The sequence below is a fragment of the Dryobates pubescens genome, chromosome Z (genome assembly GCF_014839835.1).
Source record: "Dryobates pubescens isolate bDryPub1 chromosome Z, bDryPub1.pri, whole genome shotgun sequence".
Classification (NCBI taxonomy): domain Eukaryota; kingdom Metazoa; phylum Chordata; class Aves; order Piciformes; family Picidae; genus Dryobates; species Dryobates pubescens.
Window position 1 is genome coordinate 90,023,393 of NC_071657.1, and position 10,736 is coordinate 90,034,128.

A 10,736-nucleotide genomic window follows, 5' to 3' on the forward strand; every position below is an offset into this window, starting at 1 on the left:
CCGTGTCGCTCCCTCACCGCAGCCGGAGTCCCTTTGCCTAGCAGTCAGTCTCTCGTGGGGCACCACCACCTTCCATCCTCGCTGCCGCCGACCTCCACACTATGGCTCAGACTGACACGCAAAAAGTGGCCGCTACGCCCGGCTCCTTCCGTGTCAGACAGACTAGAGCCACAGCCGTCACGGACATTTGCCCTCTCCAACCACCCGCCGTCCCAAGCGGCGATGGTATCGTCATCGCCCCCACCCAACAGGCGGGCGCAAGGTACTGTGGGTACGGCCCCTCCACCCTGAGGTGCAGGATGGGGGAAAGGGGTGTGGCCTGCGGCTCGCGAACTACGACTCCCGATAGGCTTTCCTGGTGGCGTCGCTCAGCTTCCGGTCGGCTAGCGATGCCTCGCGCGCGCGGCGGGACCGTACGGTGCTGGAGAGTGCGGTGCGCGTGGCTGCCTGGCGGTGCGCGGAGCTCCTTCTGAGTCGCCTGCTCCGTCGCTATGCACAGGTACAGGAGCGGGAAAGGAGCACTTGCCGCCCAAAATGCCGTCCTCGCTGGTGGGGTAGGAGAGAGCCGCGTGGTGCGTGGGGTTCCACTCTGCACGGGGATGGAGAGATACGCGTGGGAACCCCGGCAATCGGACCCCGTGAAGCATCCACGAGTTTTTGAGCTGCCCGGAATGTTCGGGGTGGGGGAGGTGTGTGGGTCCCTGACGTGCGTGCGGCCAGTAGCGGGGTACAGTGTGCGTGGGGCGCAGGGTTCCAGGGCTGCGTCTCTTCCGCCGCACGGCGAGTGGCAGCCGGCGCTGGAAGCCTCCCCTTCGCGCGGGCCCGCAGGCTGAGGTACGCGGCTGGCGCCCAAAGGTCTCTTCGCCGCCGCAGCTCCCCCACGCCACCTCCGGCGTTCCCGCCCTCCCGCCCGGTCCACGCCGGCAGGCTGAATACGGCCCGCCGGCTTTTCTCGGTTGCGCTCGCGTCCCCGGAGGCATTGGGTTTGCGTGACAACGTTTTGGTACCGGGTCGCGGGGGTAAAGGAGAGGCCGATCTGTGGCATAATACCTCCGTCGACCTCTCCGACCAGTCCTTCCGTTCGCCCCCTCACTCCATCCGGGAATGGTGTGCGCTTAGTCACCGGCAGGTTGTTGGCATGAAGCCTGCCAGACCGAGCCCAGGGCTCCGCTGTGGCCGCTGTTTATACTTCCAGTGCCTGTAGACCCAACACCCTGCGTGGGGGTGTGAACTGCATGTGATGGTGAAATGCTTTTGTACAAGCAGCTCCATCTTGTGTTTGGCATCCATCTGGCGGTACCTTCAGAGCCTGTGCGTTTTACTGTGTCTGCAGAAAACATCTCCAGGAGATCCCATCCTCCAGCAGCAATGTTTCAACCAGCTTCACCTGGGACTGGGACTCCAGCAAGACCTCGGAGTTTCTCTCTGGCATGGGAGTGTCTGTCCTTAAGAAGGACAAAATGGGCAATGAAAACACACCACAGGACCTACTAGTGTCATCCTCCTGTCCTCCTCAGAAACGGCAGAAGGTGAAGGAGAGAGAAAAGGATTTTGTCATTGTGCGCCGGCCTCGGCTGCTCCGAGAGGTGGAGTCAGGTACTGTCACCATGGTCCAAGTTTTGTTAGGGATGGACTGAACATCATGAGCTGTTAGTATTTTTTGTGGTATTTTTGTTTTGTTGGTTTGTTTGGTTGGTTTGGTTTTTTTTCCTCTATACCAGCAGAATGTCACATATAGATCTGGTGGCTTTCATGCTTCATCTGTTAAGTCCTGGTTTACATAGGTCTTTAAACAGAGGTGGTGTGTCTGGCACCAGAACTGTGGCATATATAAGCCATGTTTGGCTCCTGCCTAGCTCTTCCAGCCTGTGTCCATGTCCTGGGTGTTTGTGCTGCATGTCCTTCTATTCGGGCAGTTAATGTGTCTAAAAGAAAGGGGGGAAGAGAGAGATAGATTTAGATCCCCATCTACAGTTCCAGCAACTTCTTGCCTGGTCCATTTTTCAGGTGTTTGGTGGTGGGTGCACACCTGTCAGTGAGTCCAAGGCCTTTTTACTCCCTGCCAAAAGGGGCATTGCTTTGTGGCTTCTGATATATGCCCTAATTTGCATAGGAAGCACTGGAAGCCCATGCCTACATATGTGCACAGGCTCCAAGGGGGAAGGGCAGCATGGACAGTTTCTACCAGTTAAGTTGAAGGTTTTGGAGACCTTGTGTTCTACTACCCATTGCACAGTATGCAGCGAACTTCCTTATCTCAGTGGAACATGGGCAAACTTGGCAAGGCCGTCTATCCTCTGATGTCTTCCAAACCCTCCTGAGCTGGCATATTGTGTTTCTTGTCTTGCTACAAAGTACATACTTGTCCTAACTGCAAGGCTACTCCCTCATACAGAGTTTGAGACATAATTCATCCAGATCAGTCTGAAAGCATCTAAGTTACTTGGTCCTTGAGACCAAAGAGACCCAGATCCACATCATTTGCAGCGCAGGCTGAGGTATGCCAGAGGGGCAGCATCTCTGCTTCTTTTGAAGATGATCAAGGAATCTTGCCAGAGAGTTACAGGGAAGGTGCAGCAGAGGGTGTAAGACTCCTGGACTGGAAAGGCACTGGCAGGGAAAGAGAAAAGCTGTAACCTGAAGACCTGGGGCACTTGAAGAAGGGGTTACAATATGCTGGGTTTATTTCTCATTGTGCAGAAACAATGAAATGCAAAATAAAGAAATGCCTCTGGACACTAGGCTGTCATATGAAAGGTGGGAAAGCCCTCAGACAACCCTGCTTTTAAATAAGACAGAATGCTGTGTCATAGACAGCTGTTCTTTAGCTTCACCACCCAGAAATTTCCATGTGAATGGCAACACCTGGAGCCCTGTATGTACTCATGAGAAGTTGAGATCACATTCTTTCAGACACTTCTTAGGTGGTGGTAGTAGTTAGTGAGCATGTTTTAAGGAGCAGTTTGCAGTACTTGCTTATGTCTGTGTACCATGCAAAAGCACAGCTCCCCTTGGGCTCCCTTCTGGGAGCCTGGCATACATAGGAAGGATGGGCATTCCAGCACGGGGGTAAAAAGAGGCCCATACAAGCCTTAGAATATAAAGGAAGTAACTGAAATGGTCTTGTTTGTGCAGTGACTGTGTGAGTAAAGATTGTTGTAATGTTTTCACAGACATGGTTTTTCCATAGCTTCAGTATGTATGATATGATGTTAGGTAAAGCTTTCCATTTGACAATCACACCTAGATTAAGACAGTAAAATTGTCTTCCTAAAATGAAGAGCTGAAAGAGTATTGATATTTGCATAGCCTAGGGGAAAACTAGAGGTGCTTTTTACAGCCAAGCCAAAAAAGGCACCTGATCAGCAGGTGAAAATGAACTAGTTTTAACTTGAACATGTTTGCCCTTTCCCTGAAGGTATTTCCTGGGATGCGCTTCCAGATGAGTTGCTTTTGGCAATCTTTGCATACTTGCCCCTAAGTGACTTGCTAAAAGTTTCCCTGATTTGCAAGAGATGGCATCGTCTTTCGTAAGTATTCGCATCATTTAGTGCTAAGAAAGCTTCTGCGTCTGTAGACTGTTAAATGATCTGGTTCTCATCTTATGCAGAATACAGCTTGCACAGTATGTGGGTTTTATGTTTGTGTAATCAAAGGATGACTCACTCATTTTAACCTTAGTATATTCTATTAAATATCTTCCCCTCCTCTCAGTCTTTTGTGACGCTGAAAACTTTGTGGTTGTATTCATAGTCCTGACCCTTCCTAACTCTGTGCCTTAGGTTTGATGAATCTCTGTGGCAGACTCTTGATCTGACTGGTAGAAACTTGCTGCCAGGAGTGATTGGACAGTTGCTGCCTGCCGGTGTTACTGTTTTCCGCTGCCCACGATCTTGCATTGGAAATCCATTGTTTAAAACCAGCAAGTAAGCCTTTCTCTGCATGTTCTGGATCCTGAAACCACATTTCAAATACTCTCTGTTTCTCTGTGTATTTCTGCTTTTAGGGTCTTCCTCATCATTAGCATTTGGGCTGCCTCACAGTGTGGAAGAGCAGACAATGGTTAGGCACACGTTGAGATATGAGGAGCTGTGTTCACCTGCAGTTATTTAAAACCTAACTAACGTGATTTTTGAAAGTAGCAAGCACCACTATCCGCTTGCAGTTTATATCTTTTAGAACCAACAGTTGTCAGCATCTCCAGTATTTTTATATGGGAAGCTCAGAATATAACTTCCAACAGGATTTTAATGTCAGCTTTTCAGATGTTGACAGCTCCTGTAAGTGCCTTGAAGATAACTGTTCTGCAGTTCTGGCTGGTGGCTCAGCAGTAGGCTCAGTGAATTGAGTAGCATGTCCAATATGCAGCCAAATGCAACAGCACAATTGTTACCTGCAAACTTTGCCAAGTCTTATTGTATGGGATATATTTATGGCATGGGAATTTGTGGAAAAGGTTTTCATGCAGTTTTAGTAACCTGCCTTTCTCTTTCTTTTTTTTTTTTTCAGACCTCTCAGAGTTCAACATATGGATTTGTCAAACTGCACAGTGTCTGTTGCAGATCTCCAGAGTATTCTATGTCAGTGTGAAAGGCTGCAGAACCTCAGCTTGGAAGGACTAGTGCTTTCTGATGACATCATCAAGTGAGTGACACCTTTGGGAACGTTCCATAAATACCTACTGTTTAGTGCTATCATTTTGTGCAAATTAGCAAAAGAATACAGCTGAAAGTTGTTCATTGTGGGAATCTTTTGAAGGGACCAGTTTCAGGAACCTAACAGAGCTTGCTGGCAGGCTAGATGAGCTGCCTCTTTCCTCTTGATCCTCCAAGAAATGAGGTGAGGGAGGAAATACCAGAGTCTATCTTGGTGGCGTGACATGGAGTCTATTTTAAGGCGTCTCAGCATCTCTCCCACATTTAAATTTAACCAGTTCTCTTTTTTCTTGTCTACAGGAGCATTGCTAAGAATTCCAATTTGGTACGACTGAATCTCTGTGGGTGCTCAGGGTTTTCTGCAGAAGCCTTGGAGCTGATGTTGAGCAGCTGTTCTATGTAAGACAAAAACCGTTTTTGCTGTTCCTTTTTAATATTGAACTTTTCTCTAGTGTCTTTTTTTATTAGCCTGTTTCTGTACCTAAATGGTTGATTATTATCTGAACAGTCAAATAGTTTCCTTCCATCAGACTGTTTTCTTCTTTAATAGCAAAGATGTACTTCTGTAGAGTTTCATGAGTTTTCTTAATCGTATTTAGAGGAGGTCTTGTTGGTGAGCAAACTCCATTTATGCTCTTTTATTTATCATGTAACTTTGATTTTTGTAATGGAAGTGGTATGTGACATTCACAGAGTGAATGCATGTGTTTTGAAACTGAGAAGTACACTCTCAGTACACCTTTGCAATCAGCATAGGGCTTGAATAGCAGAAAATACTGTGCCTTTTCATCTACAGTAAAATAATCTTTCAGTAACCTTCTGCTTCATTAGGCATGATATTCAGATTGACAGCTCCAGTGATTAAACCATCTGGTGGCAGGAAGTCACTGAACCTGAGCCCCAATCAATCGGGGATTTATATTCTGATCTTTTCTGCTGACTTCCTGCCTTATTCCTACTTAATCTCTCCTTCTGCAAAAACATGTTTTTTATCAAACTGCATGCTAGTGGACAGACAGAATCTTAATCTTTCTGTGCCTCTCATGGGTATATAATGATTTCTGTTGCTTGGTGTGATTGCTTGGATTGTGAGCTCTTTAGAAAATACCAGTCTGTACAGTACATAGTCAATAACAGATGCCAAACTTGAGCCTAGGAATATTAGTGGAAATTTAACATTTTTCACTTACATAGAGACCTCCAACTAAGTGCTCTAGTTGTTCTTTGGGCTCTGGTTAGGTATACAAAACCTGTACACAAAATACTTTGCCTCAGTCATGTATGGTGATTGGCCTATGTGTAAAGAGCTACGGTCATAGCATGCTCAGTGCTTACACAAAACTATGAAGTATTCTATGCTAATGATGATTAATTGGTTATCTGACCAATGATAATAATGGATACTGCTTTTTCACCTCAACATGAACATCTGTCCAGTAGTAACAGATTCAGGTCACAAACACTGAAACAAGATGAAGAGAGTCCCTGTGGTAGTCCCCAGAGAGAACCATTTCACTTCCTAAGATGCTTGTGAATTTTTCGAGTTGAAAGTGGCCTTGGGAAGTCACTTTTAACTCCTTGCCTGGAGCAGGTCTAAGTTCAATGTGGATCTGGAAAACATCCAAAGACACATTCCACAGCCTTGCTGGGCAGCTTGCTACAGTGCTTAATATTGTGGCTGTGAAGTTTGTAGTCATGAATATATGCCTGCTATGTTGGTAGTACTATATTGCCAATCTTTTGCATTAAAAGTACCAATTGTAGCAGACATCAGAACTGAAGCTCTTTCAGTCATTCGTGCAAACAACTTTGTTTGTGTCTAGGTTGGAGGAGCTGAACTTGTCCTGGTGTGATTTCACAGCCACCCATGTCAAAGCAGCAGTCAATCATGTAACTTCAAAAGTAACCCAATTAAATTTAAGTGGATACAGACAGAATCTACAAATACCAGGTAAACAACAGCATGTCAGACTTTTTTTCCTGCCATGGGATAAAGCAGCAGCCTTTGTATTTTATTCTGGTTGGTACCACCTCATTGGTGTATAGAAAAATTGTGCACTAACACTGATTCCAGCTCTTTATAGCTTGTTGGCAGACAACCTTTCTCATGTCTCATTCAGCTGTGAGAGGAGATGATTTGTCTTCTGAATTTAAAAACAGTAAGGTGAAAGCTCTTTTCACGTTCAGTTGAAAGGTATACCCCTTACTTCTGAACTAAGTTCTGGAAACAGCATACACTGGATCCCATGTTCCGCTGTGAATTATCATTCCAAATACTGTCCTTAGAGCATTCTTAAGACTTTTGCTATTGTGGCTGCTGAAGGAATCTTCCAAAAGAGAATAGTCGTAGTAATTACTTGAGTTTGAGCCTGACATGATGTCCTGCAGATACTAGGTAATTTGGAAGGCAAATAATCTCAGTAATCAACATTATCTACTTGCCAGTAGTTTCAGGGGGAAGACTTGCTTAATGTTGCCAGGGTGACAAAAAAATGCATGGAAGGGGAGAGAGCACAAGAAGGGGGACAAGAGCATAGATAAAGGGTGAAACGGCCTTGGTGGTAAAGAGAAATTAGTTTTTCTCAAGGAAATGTGATGATAGGTCACTGGCTGACAAGCAGGTGGATGACATAAGGACAGTGGCCTCTCTCTTTTTCCTGTTTGTGTGTCACACTGACCTTGGCATGCATCCCTTTTGGGCAAACACACTTTTTCTGTTAGCTGAAAACCCAGAAAGAGACATGCTACATAATCTCCTAATCAGGAATTTATACCTTCCATTGATCTGACCATTAAGAGAATATGTGGAGCTCTGCTCTGTTTGCAAACACTTTCTATGAATGATTTTACTCATTCTAATGGAATTTATAAGGCATAAGATTTTAATAGTTCACAAATACTTCAGGTATTGTTTTCTTTAGGTTTTGCACATGAATGCTGAAATACCTGAATTCTCTGCTGATAAGCACCTTGTTAATAACAGCAGCCTAAGCCAAAGGTGATTCTGTGCTATTTTCAGTCAATAAAAAGACAGTCTCAAGAATTTGTACTCTAAATCAGAAAAACAATAAACTTTCTATCATGAGAAGGGAACTTTCCATGGGTAAAAGCAGAAATGATGAAAGAACCTGATGCTCTGTAAGTGTGGCAAATCTTTGGTATTCTGTCATTACATTTAAGAATTTCACACATTTCACCTTTCCTGTGCCTTGTTATGTTTCTACAGCAATACCATTTGATTTATTCTCTTGCTAACTTGCTGGTGCACCTGACTTTTAGTGACATTTCTTTGGACTGAATGGATGTATTTTGCTGAGGTGCCCTGCTAAGGTATCTTGACAGACAGACTATATATGCTGCAAGTCTTCTTAACAAGAAGTTGTTTCTGTTACGGGATTCCAGCAGAGAAGATAGAAACAAAGATACATAGAAGTCAGTAGTCTGTATAAAGCATACTTGTCTTGTTAATGAAAGATGGACTGAGTTAGTGTAACCTCTTTTCAGATGTTAAAACACTGGTGGAAAGATGTCCTTTACTTGTCCATTTAGATCTAAGGTAAGATGTGTGCAGCTAGTCCTTAAATCCTTACAGTTCAGGGGAGTGCTCATTGTTTTGCATTGCAGTAATGGCATAGCAATAATGCGTGGTTATGTAGGACGCCATAGCGAGAAAACACTTTCTATGCTTGACCTACTTGCTGTGTCATGACCTAATCTGGAACATTTCACCCTTAACATAAATCGGACATACTACCAAGTGATCATAATTTACAGGTGGAGTGGAAGGAAGCATTTAGATGCATACAGTTTATGAGCCTACCATCCTAGAGATGGTTTCGTTGAGCTCTAATATAAATTTGTTATCTGGCTGTAGAACTGGGGGGTGGGGTGGGGAAAGGTACATTTTGGTTTTGACTTAGTCAACCAAAGTATTTCAAAATCTCAGTGTGTGAAGCTTCTGCTTCGCTTGCCTTTCAGTATACCTCCTCCACAACACACTGGAAATGGGTTACTTACATATTGAACAAAAGAAATAAGATACTTCAGTTGTAGCAGAAGTTGATTAAATTTCTCAGCCTGAATTTTGGAAATACGAAATTTAGTGCTGCTTTATACTTGAAACTGTTTCCTATGCTCTTTTGTACAGTGACAGTGTGATGTTGAAGCCCGAGTGCTTTCAGTATTTTCATCAGCTCGTCTTTCTGCAACATCTGTGTCTTAGCCGATGTTATCAGATATCACCTGCTGCCTTAGTGTAAGTCATCTCTAAATGGCTTTGGCCTGCTGTTCATACAGAGGATACATTAATTTAAACTTGCTTTCTTTTAGGTTTAGAATTGGCAAGTACTGTTTTTAAAGTCTCAGTGGTATGAGGAATTAGGAATAAGGAACTGAGATAAAATAACTTGACTGCTAGAGCATGTACCTATGTGAATCCAGACTGGCACCACGGGTATTTCAGAATCTTTGCAGTATGTGGAACTTGCTGCACAGTACTTAGAGGCTTGTGTCCTGTGAGCCACATCACGCAACTTCATTTGGAGAAATTCCTTCCATTTGTTCTAAATATTTAAGTCCAAGGGAGGAGGAAAAACCAGTTTATTTTCATTCCACATGAGAGAAACAGTAAGAAGCAACGTATTCATAAGATTTCCTGGAATTATCAGTACAGAGAATTAATTCCAGTTAAATAACATGCTTTAAAAAGTAGGAAGAGGAATTTACCTTAAGTAGCTACCTTCAAAAAAATCAGTAGAAATGCAGTTAGCTAGTTTGGGTACAGAATGGTGGGGGGGGGAAAAAGTCCTCAGGTTCATAATTAATTTCATCTTTTTCCTTTTTCTAGAGAACTTGGTGAAATTCCAACATTAAAGACTCTTCAGGTATTTGGAATAGTGACTGATAGCTCCCTACAGCTCCTCAGGGAAACACTTCCTGACATGAAGATCAATTGTTCACACTTTACTAGTATTGCCAGGCCAACTGTTGGCAGTAAAAAGAACCATGAGATCTGGGGCATCAAATGCAAACTGACGCTGAGAAATCCTAGTGGCTTATGATCATGTACAATGGACTGTATGCAATGGACACTGCATGGTGAAGCTCCTTAAGAAGCCTAGTGATGGAGCACTTTTAATCTTAGTACTGTTAGTGTAAAAAGCATTTTAAGTTGCTCTTATACCTTAATGTAGTTTCATAAATATTTTAACAGTATTTTTTTACTTAAAGGCTTCAGAAATCTGATCTGTGAGCAATTGTAGAATTTCTAAGAACGTTTTTACAAGGGAACTTTTAAAAAAATGTTATGAAACAACCATTGTAATTATGTCAGCCTCTCTAGCAACTGTTGCAGGTTGTAATGCAGCTTTTGTTGTTCTAGGGTGTTCTAAAGCTGCTTTTGCTTAACTCTTCCGGTTCTACAACTTGTGAAACTATTTGCAGAGGTGCTAGATATCATAAAATTTATTAATGAACTGGGTTTTGCCTGAGTTTGGGGAACTTGGAATGAATAATGGTATTCAGATCCTTAATTGAACAGGATGTACAGTAAGATTAGAATCACAGATTTGTTTGGGTTGGAAAAGACCTTTAAGATCATGAAGCCCAACCATTATCTGACCCCACCAAGTGTGGTGCTAAACCATGTCCCTTACCACCACACCTCCACATCTTTTAAACACCTCCAGGGATGGAGATTCAACCACCTCCCTGGGGAGCCTGTTCCAGTGTTTGATAACCCCTCCAGTGAAGAAGTTCCTTCTAATATCCAACCTAAATCTCCCTGGGTGCCACTCGAGCCCATTTTCTCTTATCACTTATTACTAGGGAGAAGAGACCAACACCCACTTTGCCACAACTTACTTTCATGTAGTTCCAGAGAGTGCTTATGTCACCCCTGAACCTCCTTTTCTCCAGACTAAACAACACCAGTTCCTTCAGGTGCTAAAGCAACCCACTGTTAGAAGAATAGAGGAATATGTCTGAATCCACCAAACCAAACTAAAACAGGGAAAGCAGCTATGGCAGCTCAAGACTGTACAGGTTAAGATGGAATCTAAAGAAGCTGCAGAGAAGTTTTTT

At 43.8% G+C, this 10,736-nt stretch overlaps 1 protein-coding gene across 1 annotated transcript; it reads left to right on the top strand.

The window, feature by feature from the left end:
• The first annotated feature begins 412 nt into the window (after window positions 1-412).
• Window positions 413-10,102, top strand: SKP2 (S-phase kinase associated protein 2). Its single transcript, XM_054178251.1, has 10 exons — window positions 413-499; window positions 1,334-1,596; window positions 3,419-3,530; window positions 3,783-3,926; window positions 4,510-4,644; window positions 4,956-5,054; window positions 6,479-6,606; window positions 8,160-8,211; window positions 8,803-8,910; window positions 9,502-10,102. Exons 1-10 carry the CDS (start codon window positions 492-494, stop codon window positions 9,713-9,715), a joined length of 1,263 nt encoding a protein of 420 aa, XP_054034226.1. The 5' UTR covers window positions 413-491; the 3' UTR covers window positions 9,716-10,102.
• Window positions 10,103-10,736: the final 634 nt, after the last annotated feature.